This window comes from Bos indicus, chromosome 16 (genome assembly GCF_029378745.1).
Source record: "Bos indicus isolate NIAB-ARS_2022 breed Sahiwal x Tharparkar chromosome 16, NIAB-ARS_B.indTharparkar_mat_pri_1.0, whole genome shotgun sequence".
Lineage (NCBI taxonomy): Eukaryota > Metazoa > Chordata > Mammalia > Artiodactyla > Bovidae > Bos > Bos indicus.
This window is the reverse complement of record NC_091775.1, coordinates 41,711,036-41,732,156: the sequence shown is the minus strand read 5'-3', so window position 1 is coordinate 41,732,156 and position 21,121 is coordinate 41,711,036. Positions and strand designations below refer to the sequence as shown.

The 21,121-nt window shown below is 42.3% G+C and overlaps 1 protein-coding gene across 1 annotated transcript; it reads right to left on the bottom strand.

The window, feature by feature from the left end:
• Nucleotides 1-8,517: 8,517 nt before the first annotated feature.
• LOC109555162 (large ribosomal subunit protein uL30) lies at nucleotides 8,518-9,309 on the bottom strand. The gene has a single exon (XM_019955777.2). It carries the CDS (start codon nucleotides 9,294-9,296, stop codon nucleotides 8,550-8,552), a length of 747 nt encoding a protein of 248 aa, XP_019811336.2. The 5' UTR covers nucleotides 9,297-9,309; the 3' UTR covers nucleotides 8,518-8,549.
• Nucleotides 9,310-21,121: the final 11,812 nt, after the last annotated feature.

The following is a 21,121-nucleotide window of genomic DNA, read 5'->3' as shown; positions in this document are numbered from 1 at the left end:
CTTTTCCTGTGTCCTCCCACACAGGAGTGCAGGATGGTGTGCAGGATGTGGCATTGTTATAAGAGTGACATCATAAGGACTGAGACATGTAATCCATCCTCAGACACCAGGAGGCTAGCTCCCTCTTGGTAGGCCATTTTGGAGAAATTAAATGGGCAATTTTGTCTTTGGATATTTTCCTCAACCTTGTATTTTGATAATGTGAGAGAGTCCTCAGATACTAAGAAAGACCTTTTCCTTGACATCTAGATTAACTTTTCAGCACTCACAGATCTTCTTGCTGTTTTGAGATATATCTCAGTTTTGCTCTGTTCAAAACAACTAACTATCCTCTGTTCCCTATAAACACTCACCAAGCCCCTCTGATGTTTCTGGCCTTGAAGAATGGCCCTGTCATGCTCCCAGTCATCCAAGCCAGAAATCCATCCTTCACTGTGGTTTCGTCCACCTACCTTCATCCCAACTAATTAATAATCTTGTCAACTCTAATTCCTAAAAGATTATCCATTCTTTCCCCAACCCACTGCATTTACCCTCCTTGTTCTTTTTATTTGCTACTCTTTCAGCTTTTACTTCTGTTGTCATCAAAGTGATCCTTTTAAAACAATTTATGTCTCGTTCTTACTTAACTACCCTCTAACTATTTCTCATTGCTATTAGCATAAGCTTTAAATCTCTTACTGTGGCTTATAGGATGCTTCATGACTGGACCTGTGTACCTCTCTTGTTGGTCTCTGACCACTTACAGAGCTATCATGATGAATGCATTTTTGCTTCTTGAAAGGACCACACATTCTCTCTCATCTGGGCCGGGTTATATGCTGTTCTCTATCTAAAATACTCTTCCCCTCAATTCCTACTTACGCCTCTGACATCAGCTTGATTATTTCTTTATCTAGGAATTTTTTTAATTATTATTCTTTTTCTATTCTTCTACATGAAGGAAGGTGTGATGTACTAGTGTCTTGAACTTCTCTGTAACATGTTCACTTTATTATAAATTTTTGTTTAATAATCTGTCTTATCTGTTAGTATATAAGCTCAGAGATGGTAGAGACCATATTCTGTTGTTCATAAATGTATCACATGGCTTTGCACACAGAAGGGGCAAAATAGAGCTAATAGTTAATTAAATAAAAGACTTAAGTAGGGGAGGTGTACCTTCCTAAGTCGCTGAAAGCTGTGTATACAGAACTTTCATCTCTACCAGCCTTTGCTTTGCTTGTTTGTTTTAAAAAATAAAAATTTAAAAATTCCCAAACTGTGTTGGAGGTGTCTGTAACTTTGGTTTATCTCTACCAGAAACTGTGAAATGGAGAAAAGATGAATTCAGTAGTCCATATTGTCAAGGTGACTTAGGTTAAAATTTCTTTCCCTTTTGCCCAGTGGTCTCAACTGAAAATCTTGGTAGGCCTCATTACCTTTAGAATTTTAAGTTTTTCCTATTAATCTTTTTTTAAAAAAAGTCACCTCAGCTGTATCCTTTCCTTCTCTTCCCCTCCAGAACACATGCTATGTCCCACTTATCATAGAGTCATTGAATCATAGGTTTGGAAGAAACCTCAGGCAACATCTGATATAGCTCACCATTCTTTACTTTAACTCTTTCTTTTCATTTTCATGTCAAAGGTTATCCAGCACCAGTGGCGTGAAAATCCCTACCTCCAGGGATAGCCCATGCACATGGTACAACTTGGTCAGAAGCCCCTATTGAAAGAGCACCATCCCTGGGAGGGAGGAGACATTTGTTCTCACCGCCAGTGTAAACTTTGAAGGAATTTATCCATCTTTTTTCTGAGACCAGGTTTGATAGGGGATAAGATAAAATAACATTTAAGGCATTGGGATTCTTGGGGGAAGGAGGTTAGAAGGAAACCCAATAGAAATAGGAAAAAGGGATAGAAATTGAGATCTGGCACTTTGAGGAAAGTGAAGCTACTTCCAAGTTGACTTAAGTTCTTGTCTTAAGACTTGGGAATGCTTGAAAGATAGGAAGGATGTTTGGAGGACAAGGGATACAGAGTGACCCTCAATGGTATTATGGTGGTGGTAGTGGTGGCGTCTGTTTTCGGGGGTGGGTGAGCAGTAGGGAATGGAGGTTGCAAAGTTATATTATTATTTGCACACATTTTATTGTAAATGGCTCTTAGTTTCTAAGAGGGGAAAAAAAAGATTTTTGCAGCTAATACTTCACAGTGTGTTTTCATAAATGGAATAAAATAATTCATGTCAACACTGTTGCCAAATACATACAGCAAATTTATGTTCAGTTTTTCCTAAGAAATTCTTAAGAATCTGTCATTTTTAAAGATAAACTGAACATTCCGAATGATGAGGAAAATCAAGGAAACTCAGAATGTCTTCAAAAGCAAAAATTGCTTCCATGGAAAATGAAAATGAGGATAAATAATAAATATTGTCATTATCAACATAATTTGTTTGTATCTAGAGGGTGAGATAGTTGGATAGCTTCATTGACTCAGTGGACTTGAGTTTGAGCACACTTCAGGAGATAGTGAAGGACAGGGAAGCCTGGTGTGCTGCAGTTCTTGGGGTCGCAAAGAGTCGGACATGACTGAGCGACTAAAGAACAACAGCAGTAATACCATGGATAAAAGGCTTTACTGATCACCTAGTCCAGTGGCTTTAACACTTTTATAAAGAAAGCCGATCTTTGTTTTATTTTTACCTCCCAAATGAAATATCATGTCAAAACTAAATAGAAAACAGCTGAAAGCAAAGCTGTTTTGATTAAAGTTGGGGTGGGACCCTCTAAGTTCTGTCCACTGGTTTCCTCTTCCTCTCTGTAGAAACTGAGAGCTCTTCGGAATTTAGTTTGAAAACTACTAATTCTGTATAACCCATCATCATATAGGTCCAGTTAAGACCATGCCAGGCTTTTCTTGCTATATCACATGCCCTTCTGAAATAGCATAAGCAGGAAAAGTTCAATTACAGAGGAACAGAACTAAGAAGTAACACCTCCTGAAAGTGAAAGTGTTAGTGGCTCAGTGGTCGACTCTTTGTGACCCTGTGGACTGTAGCCCACCTGGCTCCTCTGTCCATGGAATTCTCCAGGCAAGGATACTGGAGTAGGTTCCCATTCTCTTCTCCAGGATCCCAACCCAGGGATCGAACCTGGGTCTCCTGCATTGCAGGCAGATTCTTTACCATCTGAGCTACCAGGGAAGCCTCAACACATCCTATAAATGTGTATTAACTATAGACACACAGTCTTTGTCTCTGTCTCTCACATACACACACATGGTGATATAGACACCTGTGCAAAAAGACAGTAAAGTTATATGAAGTGAAGTGAAGTCGCTAAGTCGTTTCCTACTCTTTGTGACCCCATGGACTGTAGCCTACCAGGCTCCTCTGTTTGTGGGATTTTCCAGGCAAGAGTACTGGAGTGGGTTTCTATGTCCTTCTCTGGGGATCTTCCAGACCCAGGGATTGAACCCGGGTCTCCTGCATTGTAGGCAGATGCTTTACCATCTGAGCCACCAGGGAAGTCAAAGTTATGTAGTACAAAGTAATGAACATGCTATATATGCTTATCCAGACATTGCCTGGACACCTTGACTATTAAGGAAATAGGACATGCTATATTCCATGTACTCCTCAAGATTTTTACTAATTCCAGGGCTTATGTTTTCATAGTCATTTCTGATTCAAAACTTCTGTTTAAGTGGAATTAACCAAATTTATGAACTGTTACACTGTCTAGCTGATAATTTCCCTCCTTTGTACTGTGTCACATCAGTTATGGGACTGAGCCCTAAGGCTTAAAAAATAATCCTGTTTGTTTGAAATGTCTTTATTTGATTCTTTTATTAAAACTCCAGAGACAGTTTTATCTTCTAAATGCATCATTTTTATAGTTTGGGCTTTGTGGTTTAAATGTTTATTTACTCCTTACTATTTAAACATTTAAAAGATCAGGGTAAGAAGAAGCAGCTTTGACAGGGCCGGTAAAAACTTCAGTGCACTGACATTATTTGAAATTACAAGTGGCTACTAACCAGTTCTGGAGAACTCCCAGTGACTTATCAGGACAAATTTTGCATAGTCTTTTCTAAGGAGGGATAGATGATTGAAACTGTTGTGGAGTAGAAGGGAACAAACATAAAAGCATAAAAGAAGGAACTGTAAGAGATGGAGATGCCACCACTGTGAGCTGATAAGTGAAGTGTGAGAATGCAGTGGGAGAAGGCCAACAATGAGAGGGTGGTGATAAAAAAGGGGAAGTCATAAGGAAATGGAAAGATTTTTATCTTTGACTTTTCCTGTTCTGTTTCGAGGATGGCTAGATGCCTTTTATTTTCATGCTTGCCAAAATTAGAGATGTGTGTTGGTTTTCTATTGCTGCTATAATGAATTTTCACAAATGTAGTGACTTAACCCAAATATGGGTTTTTATATGGGTTGGAAGTCTGATAGGAGTTTTACTAGGCTGAAATCAAAGTGTCAGCAGAACTCTATTCCTTCTGGAGACCCTAGGAGAGAATCCATTTTCTCACCTTTTCCAGCTTCTAGAGGCTGTTCACATTCATTGGCTTGTGAACCTCTTTCTCTATATTCAAAACCAGCAATATTGTATCTCTCTGACCATTCTTCCATGGTCTCTCATCTCCACAGTTTATGAAAAATCCTCTGCTTTTAAGAACTTGTGTGATTAAATTAGGCCCACTGGATTAATCCATTATCATCTCTCAAGGCCGCCATTGACTTAATCACAGCTGCAAAATCCCTTTCACTGTGCAAAGTAACATTTCATTGGGCATTATTTTGCCCACCCCAGGATAATTCCTTCTCTGGCCTACTCTAGTTCTTTAATCCAAAAGGACACTAGTACTAACAATACTAGCCAAATGAATTCTTTTCTTTCTCTGTTTCCTATAAAATTCATTGTTAAGCAATATCTATGTCTCTTCTGTCCTGTCTAAAGATTGTTGTTGTTGTTCACTTGCTAAGTTGTGTCTGACTCTTTGCAACCCCATGGACTGCAGTATGCCAGGCTTTCCTGTCCATCATTATCTCCCAGAGTTGTCTAAAGATGGGAGTCTCTAAATAACTGAATGGTTAGTCCCAGGACTGACTGAATTTCTTGGTGTTTGGAGGGTAGAGTATGAAGCAGGAGTAATTGTGACTAGGAAGCCTTCTGTCAGCACAACCAGATTATTCCAAAAGGAGAATGAGTATTTTGATCACTATCATTTTCTCCTTAGGGAAGATATAGTGGCCTGTAATCTGTCCAGTTATGACACTCTTATCTCATTTTGGGCTTCCAAGGTGACACTAATAGTAAAGAATCCACCTCTCAATTCAGGAGACATAAGAGACACAAGTTCAGTCCCTGGTATCAGAAGGTCCCCTGGAGGAGGGCATGGCAACCCATTCCAGTATTCTTGCCTGGAGAACCCCATAGACAGAGCAGCCTGGGGGTGCTACAGTCCATGGGGTTGCAAAGAGTCGGATACGACTGAGCACGCATGCACACCAAGTATGATTAGTAGTGGAAAGGGGCTTCTCATTGTAAAACTACAAACCTTACATATTGTAAGACCTAAAATTTAAGTGTTGCTTTGACATTTTTTAGCCTCACAGAACCCTAAAGGATGAGGCATGAGTTACCCTGCTCTTGCCAAATCTGCCCCCAGTCTAGCAAGAAAGGCTTTCCACCTGGCTAGTTCTCATAGCAGCCAGACCCGCTTCACCCCACCTAGTCTTAAACCTAATTGGATTCACCTTCCTGCCAGCCCATAGAATTATTCAAACAAGTGAATCACATCCTCCCACAGGAACCAAAGGTCACTGCTTCCCACAGTCCCTGCTGTACTCACTCCTCTGGGCTGTGAGTATATGTTCCCTAATCACCTGTTGCCAACCTCATCTGTCCAGTGTCAGGTGTCAAGTGTTCAGCCATCTTGTACTTTTTAGGGAGGTCAATTCCTCCTTCGCCAACTGAGTGAATAGGGAGTGATCATAACATGTTTCCTTTCCTTGTTGTGAATCTGTTCTCTGGAAAGAGACCCATGAATGCTCCCAGCCTATAACTAAGAACCATACACAGTGAGATCAGAGGCTCTCGGGACTTTTCTAGGGACTCCAGTAAGAGTGCTAAAATGTGACAGAGGACAGAACATTAGTTGGTTCTCACACAGCTCATTAGTTTCTTTTTGCCGTAACCTTTCAGACACTCACTAAGTTAGTAGACATTGGAACGCGTTGAGAGACATTGATTCTTGGCAAGACAAAGCCCCATTCCATCTCACTTTCCCAATAAAGTTTTTGATCTTGACTTTTGTATGTGAACTGTGAACTTCCTGATGTTCAAGCTGGTTTTAGAAAAGGCAGAGGAACCAGAGATCAAATGGCCAACATCCGCTGGACCATGGAAAAAGCAAGAGAGTTCCAGAAAAACATGTATTTCTGCTTTATTGACTAAGCCAAAGCCTTTGACTATGTGGATCACAATAAACTGTGGACAATTCTGAAAGACATGGGAATACCAGACCACCTGACCTGCGTCTTGAGAAATCTGTATGCAGGTCAGGAAGCAACAGTTAGAACTGGACATGAAACAATAGACTGGTTCCAAATAGGAAAAGGAGTACATCAAGGCTGTATATTGTCACCCTGTTTATTTAACTTATATGCAGAGTACATCATGAGAAACGCTGGATTGGAAGAAGCACAAGCTGGAATCAAGACTTCGGGGAGAAATATCAATAACCTCAGATATGCAGATGACACCACCCTTATGGCAGAAAGTGAAGAGGAACTAAAAAGCCTCTTGATGAAGGTGAAAGTGGAGAGTGAAAAAGTTGGCTTAAAGCTCAACATTCAGAAAATGAAGATCATGGCATCCGGTCCCATCACTTCATGGGAAATAGATGGGGAAACAGTGGAAACGGTGTCAGACTTTATTTTGGGGGGCTCCAAAATCACTGCAGATGGTGACTGCAGCCATGAAATTAAAAGACGCTTACTCCTTGGAAGGAAAGTTATGACCAACCTAGATAGCATATTCAAAAGCAGAGACATTACTTTGCCAACCTAGATCTTTCACTGCTTTTGAACTGTGGTGTTGGTTTAGTTCAGTCGCTCAGTCGTGTCTGACTCTTTGCAACCCCATGAATTGCAGCACGCCAGGCCTCCCTGTCCATCACCAACTCCCAGAGTTCACTCAGACTCACATGCATTGAGTCAGTGATGCCATCCAGCCATCTCATCCTCTGTCATCCCCTTCTCCTCCTGCCCCCAATCCCTCCCAGCATCAGAGTCTTTTCCAATGAGTCAACTCTTCGCATGAGGTGGCCAAAGTCCTGGAGTTTCAGCTTTAGCATCATTCCTTCCAAAGAAATCCCAGGGCTGATCTCCTTCAGAATGGACTGGTTGGATCTCCTTGCAGTCCAAGGGACTCTCAAGAGTCTTCTCCAACACCACAGTTCAAAAGCATCAATTCTTCAGTGCTCAGCCTTCCTCACAGTCCAACTCTCACATCCATACATGACTACTGGAAAAACCATAGCCTTGACTAGATGGACCTAGGTTGGCAAAGTAATGTCTCTGCTTTTGAATATGCTATCTAGGTTAGTCATAACTTTGCTTCCAAGGAGTGAAAGTGAAGTCGCTCAGTCGTGTCTGACTCTTCGCGATCCCATGGACTGCAGCCTATCTGGCTCCTCTGTCCATGGGATTTTCCAGGCAAGAGTGCTGGAGTGGATTGCCATTTCCTTCTCCAGGGGATCTTCCCAACCCAGGAATCTTACCCAGTCTCCTGCATTGCAGGCAGATGCTTTACCGTCTGAGCCACCAGGGAAGCTCTTAAGCATCTTTTAATTTCAAGGCTGCAATCACCATCTGCAGTGATTTTGGAGCCCCCCAAAATAAAGTCTGACACTGTTTCCACTGTTTCCCCATCTATTTCCCATGAAGTGATGGGACCGGATGCCATGATCTTCATTTTCTGAATGTTGAGCTTTAAGCCAACTTTTTCACTCTCCACTTCCACTTTCATCAAGAGGCTTTTGAGTTCCTCTTCACTTTCTGCCATAAGGGTGGTGTCATCTGCATATCTGAGGTTATTGATATTTCTCCCTGAAGTCTTGATTCCAGCTTGTGCTTCTTCCAATCCAGCGTTTCTCATGATGTACTCTGCATATAAGTTAAATAAACAGGGTGACAATATTGAGACTTGATGTACTCCTTTTCCTATTTGGGGCCAGTCTGTTGTTCTACGTCCAGTTCTAACTGTTGCTTCCTGACCTGCATATAGGTTTCTCAAGAGGCAGGTCAGGTGGTCTGGTATTACCATCTCTTTCAGAATTGTCCACAGTTTATTGTTACCCACACAGTCAAAGGCTTTGGCTTAGTCAATAAAGCAAAAATAGATGTTTTTCTGGAACTCTCTTGCTTTTTCGATGATCCAGTGGATATTCGCAATTTGATCTCTGGTTCCTCTGCCTTTTCTTTTCTTTTCTTTTTTTTTTTTGTTTCGATTGTTTATTAACCAGATTACAATAATAATCCTGGTAGATACCTTAGTTCATCCTTCTAATAAGCCTGTTGATCTGGTCTTCCCTGTTGCCAGCATCTCCACCTTCTACAAAATGGGTGGTCTTTTTCTTCATTCCACCTCGTGGAGAAGACAATTTAAAGGGCCACAGGAAGTTGTTTGCTTCTTTGAAACGTTTTCCAACGGTATAGATCTCATGAATCAGATCCTCCATGCAGATGATTCCATATTTCCCAAGAGATCGAGCAATCAATGCGTTGTCTGTCAGGGCAATTCGCTTTTTGTTGATTTTGCCGTAACCACGCTTGTAAATCAATTCATTTACAGACTTCAGATTTGGGTACCCCCATGCAATGTATGGCTCCACAATTCTCAGCATGTTAATTGACGCCTTGTTGAGCTTCACAAAGGTGCCGTTGAAGATCTGCCGGAGGCGAAGGAGCTGCAGCACCTTTCGAACCTTTGGGCTCACACCATTGATACCTCTGATCCTGATGACAAACGCCAATTTGGGTTCCGCGGGTACATAGAAGTCACCGGCTTTTCGTGCCTTCCTGGCCATTCGAATTTCAGTTCTGTACATCTGCCTGTATTCCTTGTGGTAATGCTTAGCTTTTTCATAGATAAGCTTCCTCCTTGCCTTTCGAAGCATCTTTTGGGCAAACTTCTTTCTCAGTCGCTTGATCTTAAGCTCTGCGAAATTCTTCCGCTTTTTCTTAAGGGTTTCTGGCACAGCAGGAACCTTCTTTTTCTTCTCTTCTGCACCCTCCATGGTTCCAGCCGGGAAAGAGCTCCTCTGCCTTTTCTAAAACCAGCTTAAACATCAGGAAGTTCATGGTTCACATATTGCTGAAGCCTGGCTTGGAGAATTTTAAGCATTACTTTACTAGCATGTGAGATGAGTGCAATTGTGCGGTAGTTTGAGCATCCTTTGGCATTGCCTTTCTTTAGGATTGGAATGAAAACTGACCTTTTCCAGTCCTGTGGCCACTGCTGAGTTTTCCAAATTTGCTGGCATATTGAGTGCAGCACTTTCACAGCATCATCTTTCAGGATTTGAAATAGCTCCACTGGAATTCCATCACCTCCACTAGCTTTGTTTGTAGTGATGCTTCCTAAGGCCTGCTTGACTCCACATTCCAGGATGTCTGGCTCTAGGTGAGTGTTCACACCATCGTGGTTATCTGGGTCATGACGATCTTTTTTGTACAGTTCTTCTGTGTATTCTTGCCATCTCTTCTTAATATCTTCTGCTTCTGTTAGGTCCATACCATTTCTGTCCTTTATCGAGCCCATCTTTGTATGAAATGTTACCTTGGTATCTCTAATTTTCTTGAAGAGATCTCTAGTCTTTCCCATTCTGTTGTTTTCCTCTATTTCTTTGCATTGATCACTGAGGAAGGCTTTCTTATCTCTTCTTGCTATTCTTTGGCACTCTGCATTCAGATGCTTATATCTTTGCTTTTCTCCTTTGCTTTTCTCTTCTCTTCTTTTCATAGCTATTTGTAAGGCCACCCCAGACAGCCATTTTTCTTTTTTGCATTTCTTTTCCGTGGGGATGGTCTTGATCCGTGTACAATGTACAATGTCACGAACCTCATTCCATAGTTCATCAGGCACTCTGTCTATCAGATCTAGGCCCTTAAATCTATTTCTCACTTCCACTGTATAATCATAAGGGATTTGATTTAGGTCATACCTGAATGGTCTAGTGGTTTTCCCTATTTCCTTTAAGTCTGAATTTGGCAATAAGGAGTTCATGATGTGAGCCACAGTCAGCTCCTGGTCTTGTTTTTGCTGACTGTATATAGCTTCTCCATCTTTGGCTGCAAACAATATAATCAATCTGATTTTGGTGTTGACCATCTGGTGATGTCCATGTACAGAGTCTTCTCTTGTGTTGTTGGAAGAGGGTGTTTGCTATGACCAGTGCATTCTCTTGGCAGAACTCTATTAGCCTTTGCCCTGCTTCGTTCTATATCCAAGGCCAAATTTGCCTGTTATTCCAGGTGTTTCTTGGCTTCCTACTTTTGCATTCCAGTCCCCTATAATGAAAAGGACATCTATTTGGGGTGTTAGTTCTAAAAGGTCTTGTAGGTCTTCATAGAACCATTCAACTTCAGCTTCTTCAGCGTTACTGGTTGGGTCATAGACTTGGATTACTGTGATATTGAATGGTTTGCCTTGGAAACGAACAGAGATCATTCTGTCATTTTTGAGATTGCATCCAAGTACTGCATTTTGGACTCTTTTGTTGACCATGCTGGCTACTCCATTTCTTCTGAGGGATTCCTGTGCACAGTAGTAGATATAATGGTCATTTGAGTTAAATTCACCCATTCCAGTCCATTTTAGTTCACTGATTCCTAGAATGTCAATGTTCAGTCTTGCCATTTCCTGTTTGCCCACTTCCATTTTGCCTTGATTCATGGACCTGACATTCCAGGTTCCTATGCAATATTGCTCTTTACAGCATTGGACCGTGCTTCTATCACCAGTCACATCCACAAATGGGTATTGTTTTTGCTTTGGCTCTATCCCTTCATTCTTTCTGGAGTTATTTCTCCACTGATCTCCAGTAGCATATTGGCACCTACCGACCTGGGAAGTTCCTCTTTCAGTATCCTATCATTTTGCCTTTTCATACTGTTCATGGGGTTCTCAAGGCAAGAATACTGAAGTGGTTTGCCATTCCCTTCTCCAGTGGACCACATTCTGTCAGACCTCTCCACCATGACCCACTCATCTTGGGTGGCCCCACAGGGCATGGCTTAGTTTCATTGAGTTAGAGCAGGCTGTGGTCCATGTGATTATATTGACTAGTTTTCTGTGATTATGGTTTGAGTGTGTCTGCCCTCTGATGCCCTCTTGCAGCACCTACCATTTTACTTGGGTTTCTCTTACCTTGGACATGGGGTATCTCTTCATGGCTGCTCCAGAAAAGCACAGCCGCTGCTCCTTACCTTGGACGAGGGGTATCTCCTCACAGCCGTCCCTGCTGACCTTGAACGTGGAGTGGCTCCTCTTGGCCCTCCTGCATCTGTGCAGCCGCTGCATCAGTGATCAAGGGAATGCAAATTAAAATAACAATACTACTTTACAGTTATCATTTGGCAAAATTAGAAAGTCGGATAATATCAACTGCTGGTGGGGATGTGGAGAAACTGAGTTTCTCATGCACTCTTGGGGACAGTGTAAAGTTGTGTTGCTATTCCAGCATATAGTCTGACATAGTTAGTAGAGAAATTAAGCATGCCTATACTTGGAGAAGGCAATGGCACCCCACTCCAGTACTCTTGCCTGGAAAATCCCATGGACGGAGGAGCCTGGAAGGCTGCAGTCCATGGGGTCGCTGAGGGTCAGACATGACTGAGCAATTTCACTTTCACTTTTCACTTTCATGCATTGGAGAAGGAAATGGCAACCTACTCCAGTGTTCTTGCCTGGAGAATCCCAGGGACGGGGGAGCCTGGTGGGCTGCCGGTCGCATGGAGTCGGACACGACTGAAGTGACTTAGCAGCAGCAGCATACTCTGCAGATGGCGACTGCAGCCATGAAATTAAAAGACGCTTACTCCTTGGAAGGAAAGTTATGACCAATCTGCTGCTGCTGCTGCTGCTAAGTCGCTTCAGTCATGTCCGACTCTGTGCGACCCCATAGACAGCAGTCCACCAGTCTCTGCCACCCCTGGGATTCTCCAGGCAAGAACACTGGAGTGGGTTGCCATTTCCTTCTCTAGTGCATGAAAGTGAAAAGTGAGAGTGAAGTCACTCAGTCATGTCTGACTCTTAGCGATCCCATGGACTGTAGCCTACCAGACTCCTCCATCCATGGGATTTTCCAGGCAAGAGTACTGGAGTGGGTTGCCATTGCCTTCTCCATGACCAACCTAGATAGCATATTCAAAAGCAGAGACATTACTTTGCCAACCTAGGTCCGTCTAGTCAAGGCTATGGTTTTTCCTGTGGTCATGTATGGATGTGAGAGTTGGACTGTGAAGAAGGCTGAGCACTGAAGAATTGATGCTTTTGAACTGTGGTGTTGGAGAAGACTCTTGAGAGTCCCTTGGACTGCAAGGAGATCCAACCAGTCCATTCTGAAGGAGATCAGCCCTGGGATTTCTTTGGAAGGAATGATGCTAAAGCTGAAACTCCAGGACTTTGGCCACCTCATGCAAAGAGTTGACTCATTGGAAAAGACTCTGATGCTGGGAGGGATTGGGGGCAAGAGGAAAAGGGGATGACAGAGGGTGAGATGGCTGGATGGCATCACTGACTCGATGGACGTGAGTCTGAGTGAACTCCGGGAGTTGGTGATGGACAGGGAGGCTTGGCGTGCTGTGATTCTTGGGGTCGCAAAGAGTCAGACATGACTGAGCAACTGAACTGAACTGAACTGATACTCTCTAACTTGGAGGAGGGCATCCCCTCTCCAGTATTCTTTCCTGGAGAATCCCTTAGATAGAGGAGCCTGGCAGGCTACAGTCTATTGGCTCCCAAAGGGTTGGACACAACTGAAGTGACTGAGCATGCACACATGCATACTCTATGACTAGCACTTCTGCTCTTAGGAATATATCCCAGAGACATCCTCAGGAGATATTTATGAGGGTATTTGGTCAAATGGTATTTGTGGCAGCAAAGAACTGGAGTTAAACTAAATGACCACTGATTTCTAAGACAATGGATAAAGAAAATTTGATTCGAAGATCAGATTCTCTCAGTCAAAAAATATAGATTTCTATTTTAGCAACATTGCTAGATCTCACAACATAATATTGAATAAAAAATAACTCAAAAACAGGATGACAGTTTTAGACAGTCCTCTTTATGTCATTTAAAACTCAAATACGAAACGTGCTATGTGTTTTAAAAACTCACGTCTCTAATCAAATGTATTAAAAGTGGATTGGAATGAATAATTTGTTACTGGAGTGGGGGAGAGAAATGGGATTGTGGATGGGGCATGGAAATGAGAAAATAATAAGATAAGATACAATGGACAAAGGGCATTGTCCTAACTGAAATGATAGTGAGCCAAAAAATGGGTGTTATGACTAGCTCAATTATGTATACTTGATTTCAGAGAAATAAGGAAGGAAGAAAATAAGACACAGAATATGGAGGCCAGAAACCTGACTTTCGGGGAGTGAGTTTTCAACTACTGAGCCAATTCTGTTGTAGCCACTTTGGGCTCCTCCCAGTGAGGAAAAACAGGGAAGTCTTCGGGTTTAGCAGAAAGGATATTGGAGTGGAAGACAAGCTGGTTGAATGATTTTTGGTAGGTCACAGATACTCCCTTCAGATGGGGAGTAATGGACCTTCCTACGTATTCTGTGGGGTCCTTGGGAGAATGAAATTAGGGGAAAGCGTGACAGGAAATGGGGAAAGATTTTCATAAACATCAGATGATGTGTCCATTGTTAGACTGGAGGTAGACTGGTGATTCTAATTGAGAGAAGGAAAGTAGAGCTGTTTCACATGCTCTCAACTTGCTGGAGTCTTTGTCACCCTGAAAGAGGGAGAGGACAAAAACCAAATCTAAGGAAGTTTCTCAAAACTGCCTCTCCTACCCTGATGCCCTCCCTCCTTTTCTTCCTTCTCCCCTCTTCTTCTCTTCCTTGTTAGTGCTGTTAATTTGGGGTGTCAACAATTAGATCCTTGATTCACCAGGTTTGTATTCTGGGACACATGAGGGTGGCTTGATTCCTAAGCAAATTAAATATGCTGGATGACTAGGGGAATCACTGAAAGGAGGATGAAAGAGAAAGTTGCGTTGCCTGATTGCCAAAAATCAACACTGGAGACATTATGTAATTATACTATAGTCCAGTGAGGTCACGATCATGGTCCTTATCTTAGAGACAACAGGATTGGAAGCTTAAAATGTGTTCAGTGCCACACAGTATCACATGTAAAGTAACAGAATTGGAATTTGCAGCTGCTTGATACTAAAGCCCATTGTTTTGTTCTATATCCTCTGGGGACTTAGAGAATCAACCTTCTCCTCCTCTACTACCCCTCCAAGTATTTTCAGATGTGAAAAAAGAGGTCCTCAGAGATGACCTGTGTTGCTCTATGTCACATGCTCAGATCAGATCAGATCAGTCCCTCAGTCGTGTACAACTCTTTGCGACCCCATGAATCGCAGCACGCCAGGCCTCCCTGTCCATCCCAACTCCTGGAGTTCACTGAGACTCATGTCCATCGAGTCAGTGATGCCATCCAGCCATCTCATCCTCTGTCGTCCCCTTCTGCTCCTGCCCCCAATCCCTCCCAGCATCAGAGTCTTTTCCAATGAGTCAACTCTTCACATGAGGTGGCCAAAGTCCTGGAGTTTCAGCTTTAGCATCATTCCTTCCAAAGAAATCCCAGGGCTGATCTCCTTCAGAATGGACTGGTTGGATCTCCTTGCAGTCCAAGGGACTCTCAAGAGTCTTCTCCAACACCACAGTTCAAAAGCATCAATTCTTTGGCACTCAGCCTTCTTCACAGTCTAACACTCACATCCATACATGACCACAGGAAAAACCATAGCCTTGACTAGACGAACCTTTGTTGGCAAAGTAATGTCTCTGCTTTTGAATATGCTATCTAGGTTGGTCATAACTTTCCTTCCAAGGAGTAAGCGTCTTTTAATTTCATGGCTGCAGTCACCATCTGCAGTGATTTTGGAGCCCAGAAAAATAAAGTCTGACACTGTTTCCATTGTTTCCCATCTATTTCCCATGAAGTGATGGGACCGGATGCCATGATCTTCGTTTTCTGAATGTTGAGCTTTAAGCCAACTCTTTTCACTCTCCACTTTCACTTTCATCAAGAGGCTTTTTAGTTTCTCTTCACTTTCTGCCATAAGGGTGGTGTCATCTGCATATCTGAGGTTATTGATATTTCTCCCGGCAATCTTGATTCCAGCTTGTGTTTCTTCCAGTCCAGCGTTTCTCATGATGTACTTTGCATATAAGTTAAATAAACAGGGTGACAATATACAGCCTTGACGTACTCCTTTTCCTATTTGGAACCAGTCTGTTGTTCCATGTCCAGTTCTAACTGTTGCATCCTGACCTGCAAACAAATTTCTCAAGAGGCAGATCAGGTGGTCTGGTATTCCCATCTCTTTCAGAATTGCCCAGTTTATTGTGATCCACACAGTTGAAGGCTTTGGCACAGTCAATAAAGCAGAAATAGACGCTTTTCTGGAACTCTCTTCCTTTTTCCATGATCCAGCGGATGTTGGCCATTTGATCTCTGGTTCCTTTGCCTTTTCTAAAACCAGCTTGAACATCAGGAAGTTCATGGTTCACATATTGCTGAAGCCTGATTTGGAGAATTTTGAGCATGACTTTACTACCGTGTGAGATGAGTACAATTGTGCGGTAGTTTGAGCATTCTTTGGCATTGCCTTTCTTTGGGATCGGAATGAAAACTGACCTTTTCCAGTCCTGTGGCCACTGCTGAGTTTTCCAAATTTGCTGGCATATTGAGTGCAGCACTTTCACAGCATCATCTTTCAGGATTTGGAATAGCTCAACTGGAATTCCGTTACCTCCACTAGCTTTGTTCATAGTGATGCTTTCTAAGGCCCACTTGACTTCACATTCCAGGATGTCTGGGTCTAGGTGAGTGTTCACATCATCGTGATTATCTGGGTCGTGAAGATCTTTTTTGTACAGTTCTTCTGTGTATTCTTGCCACCTCTTCTTAATATCTTCTGCTTCTGTTAGGTCCATACCATTTCTGTCCTTTATCGAGCCCATCTTTGCATGAAATGTTCCTTTGGTATCTCTAATTTTCTTGAAGAGATCCCTAGTCTTTCCCATTCTGTTGTTTTCCTCTATTTCTTTGCATTGATCGCTGAAGACAAGGCTTTCTTTTTTTTTTTTTTTTTAGATTTTACAATTTTTTTTCTTTATTTATTTTTAAACTTTACATAATTGTATTAGTTTTGCCAAATATCAAAATGAATCTGCCCTAGGTATACATGTGTTCCCCATCCTGAACCCTCCTGCCTCCTCCCTCCCCATACCATCCCTCTGGGTCGTCCCAGTGCACTAGCCCCAAGCATCCAGTATCATGCATTGAACCTGGACTGGCAACTCGTTTCATATATGATATTTTACATGTTTCAATGCCATTCTCCCAAATCTTCTCACCCTCTCCCTCTCCCACAGAGTCCATAAGACTGTTCTATATATCAGTGTCTCTTTTTGCTGTCTCATACACATGGTTATTGTTACCATCTTTCTAAATTCCATATATGTGCATTAGTATACTGTATTGGTGTTTTTCTTTCTGGCTTACTTCACTCTGTATAATAGGTTCCAGTTTCATCCACCTCAATTCCACTGCTGGGCATACACACTGAGGAAGCCAGAAGGGAAAGAGACACGTGTACCCCAATGTTCATCGCAGCACTGTTTATAATAGCCAGGACATGGAAGCAACCTAGATGTCCATCAGCAGATGAATGGATAAGAAAGCTGTGGTACATATACACAATGGAGTATTACTCAGCCATTAAAAAGAATACATTTGAAGCAGTTCTAATGAGACAAGGCTTTCTTATCTCTTCTTGCTATTCTTTGGGACTCTGCATTCAGATGCTTATATCTTTCCTTTTCTCTTTTGCTTTTCACTTCTCTTCTTTTCACAGCTATTTGTATGGCCTCCCCAGACAGCCATTTTGCTTTCTTGCATTTCTTTTCCATGTGGATGGTCTTGATCCCTGTCTCCTGTACAATGTCACGAACCTCATTCCATAGTTCATCAGGCACTCTATCTATCAGATCTAGGCCCTTAAATCTATTTCTCACTTCCACTGTATAATCATAAGGGATCTGATTTAAGTCATACCTAAATGGTTAGTGGTTTTCCCTACTTCCTTCAATTTAAGTCTGAATTTGGCAATAAGGAGTTCATGGTCTGACTCACAGTCAGCTCCTGGTCTTGTTTTTGCTGACTGTATAGAGCTTCTCCATCTTTGACTGCAAAGAATATAATCAGTCTGATTTCGGTGTTGACCATCTGGTGATGTCCATGTACAGAGTCTTCTCTTGTGTTGTTGGAAGAGGGTGTTTGTTATGACCAGTGCATTTTCTTGGCAAAACTCTATTAGTCTTTGCCCTGCTTCATTCCGTATTCCAAGGCCAAATTTGCCTGTTACTCCAGGTGTTTCTTGACTTCCTACTTTTGCATTCCAGTCCCCTATAATGAAAAGGACATCTTTTTTGTGTGTTAGTTCTAAAAGGTCTTGTAGGTCTTCATAGAACTGTTCAACTTCAGCTTCTTCAGTGTTACTGGTTGGGTCATAGACTTGGATTACTGTGATATTGAATGGTTTGCCTTGGAAACGAACAGAGATCATTCTGTCATTTTTGAGATTGCATCCAAGTACTGCATTTTGGACTCTTTTGTTGACCATGCTGGCTACTCCATTTCTTCTGAGGGATTCCTGTGCACAGTAGTAGATATAATGGTCATTTGAGTTAAATTCACCCATTCCAGTCCATTTTAGTTCGCTGATTCCTAGAATGTCGACATTCACTCTTGCCATCTCCTGTGTGACCACTTCCAATTTGCCTTGATTCATGGACCTGACATTCCAGGTTCCTATGTAATATTGCTCTTTACAGCACTGGACCTTGCTTCTATCACCAGTCACATCCACAACTGGGTATTGTTTTTGCTTGGCTCCATCCCTTCATTCTTTCTGGAGTTATTTCTCCACTGATCTCCAGTAGCATACTGGGCACCTACCGACCTGGGAAGTTTCTCTTTCAGTATCCTATCATTTTGCCTTTTCATACTGTTCATGGGGTTCTCAAGGCAAGAATACTGAAGTGGTTTGCCATTCCCTTCTCCAGTGGACCACATTCTGTCAGATCTGTCCACCATGACCCACCCATCTTGGGTTGTCCCATGGGCATGGCGTAGTTTCATTGAGTTAGACAAGGCTGTGGTCCTAGTGTGATTATATTGACTAGTTTTCTGTGAGTATGGTTTCAGCGTGTTTGCCCTCTGATGCCCTCTTGCAGCACCTACCGTCTTACTTGGGTTTCTCTTACCTTGGGCGTGGGGTATCTCTTCACGGCTGCTCCAGCAAAGCACAGCCATTGCTCCTTACCTTGGACAGGGGGTATCTCCTCACCGCCGCCCTTCCTGACCTTCAACGTGGGATAGCTAGGTAACAGAAAAGTGTGGGTTGGTACCGTGGTGCTCTGCATTCCACCACCTGCCACAATTATGCTCCCATGGTTACAAAATTAAGTGTAATCTAGTTATGGTCATAAGAATCAACTGATATTTTGTTTAATGACAGTTCTTTCTTAATGCCTTTCTTTCCAGATCTTCTACCCTCTGTTTCACCACTACAGCTTGTGATATGCCCTCTTTTTGGAAATATCTGTTGCTGCGTAGACAGTCTCAGAATGCACTTGTGGCTAGGAATTTCTAGGCACTCCCTCTAGAGATATGAAAGAACTAAGGACTAGAAGTTGGATTTGGAGGCACCCCTACGAAGGCATTTATTACAGAGTATACACAGATAGAATCCATTCTTTAGGACAGTAATGAGTCCTGTCCATTCAGGTTGTTGAAGCTGAGCCTGGGACACTCTTGGTAGGAATACCCAAAGTTTACACAAAAATAAATAGGGACTGGCGGGATGGATATTTGTTAAATGATTGACTTCAAGGCTTATAGTTAGTTTCTAACCTAAATGGCTCTTCAGTAGGAAAATATAGGTTCCAACAAGCCATTCTACATTTTATATAAATCCTCTATCCTTCAAAGGGGTTTGAAAGTGCCAGAAGGCTGCACATGATTGCTCTGTGCTCCATCAGAGGAGGTCTGAAGTTACCTGTCTCATTCTCCTTTTTCCTCCTAATCCAGGCTCTTCTTTCAGGATCATATGGGATTCTAGTTATTATGTCAAAATCTACTAGCCTCCCTCATCAGGGGAAATAGATGTGATAACAAGTTCCTAGGGAGTGTAAGTTGCTCTTGAGCAGAGGGGTTTATGAGGATATTTTGGGAAAAAAGGGGTATGAGTATGAGACAAATCATACATTCTTAAGAAGTACAGATAAAATTATAACAAGGTAAACTAGGTGAAGGGATTGGAAAAGAATGATCAGCCTAGAAAGATCCATGGCTCGGCCCTGGTGTGGACGGACGTGGGATGAGGACAGCTGTATGCATGCAGGAAGGGTGACTTTCAGAGAGGGGGGTGATAGTGTTTTGCATCTTCAACAGGACTGGTTAGCAGGCTCACAGACATGCCATTGTTAAGTCTGTATTATGCATTAGAGCTTTAGCAGATCGGTTTTGAACAAAGTTGTGAGTCGAGTGGTTTTTTGTGGAGGGCAGATGGTATGGTTGATGTATGGGGGCTGTATTTCAATGGAATATTATCATAGAAAAGTCCTTTCTAAACCTGAAATGATTCTCTGATGCTGAAAGTAGGAGTTAAAAAGCAAGTAATAATACAGAGGTCCTTTAACAGCTCTCTTCTGTAACACCTCGTCCTTACTGATGTATTCATTCTGTATTCTTTTCAGTATGTCTTCTGGAAGAGATAAATTTTGCCATTAAGTTATGAGCCTGAAAGCCATAAGGGTGGGAGCACATTCTCACCTATGCCAACTGTCGATTATACTTGGCAATCCCTTTTAACAGAAGGTGCTTCTACGGCCCATTCTGGAAAAATTTTCCTCACTTTTTAACTATTAATGAAGCCTTTGAGGCCCCTTTTTCTAACTTGATGTTTTTGGTAGAATACACATTTTGTTTTTCTTAAGATATTTTGAGATTTTTATCCTCACAGTCTGTTCCACAGAAATCAATTAAGCTTTGTTTTTTGACATGATAGAAACGCATGGACTTTGCATGTCACATAGACCTGATTTTAAATCCTAGCTCCGCTGCTTAGTGGCCACGTTTCCATCTCAGCAAGTTGTACTTGCTCTTTTTTTCACTCCAAATCTCTGTCTGGTTCTTTTCTTCATATCATGCATGTGTGTCTATTCACTTCCTAGCTTCCTACCCTGTTTAGGTTTCTTCCTAGTTCTTACCATACTTGGTACATTATTTGTTGTGTTCGTTTTTTGTACTCTTTTATTGTCTATTCCTCCCCTAGAATGATGTCTGCCATGAAGCACATGCTCAGTTCAGTTCAGTCACTCAGTCATGTCCAACTTTTTGGACCTCATGGACTGCAGCACATCAGGTGTCCTGGTCCATCATCAACTTGCTCAAAATCATGTCTCATGTCCATCGAGCCGGTGATGCCATCCAACCATCTCATCCTCTGTCATCGCTCTCTCCTCCTGCATTCAGTCTTTCCCGGCTTCAGGGTCTTTTCCAGTGAGTCAGTTCTTTGCATCAGGTGGCCAAAGTACTGGAGCCTCAGCTTCAGCATTGGACCTTCAAGTGAATGTTCAGGGTTGATTTTAAGATTGACTGGTTTGATCTCCTCGCAGTCCAAGGGACTGTCAGGTCTTCTCTAATACCACAGTTCAAAAGCATCAGTTCTTTGGTGTTCAGCTTTCTTTATGGTCCAACTCCCACATCCATACATGACTACAGGAAAAACCATAG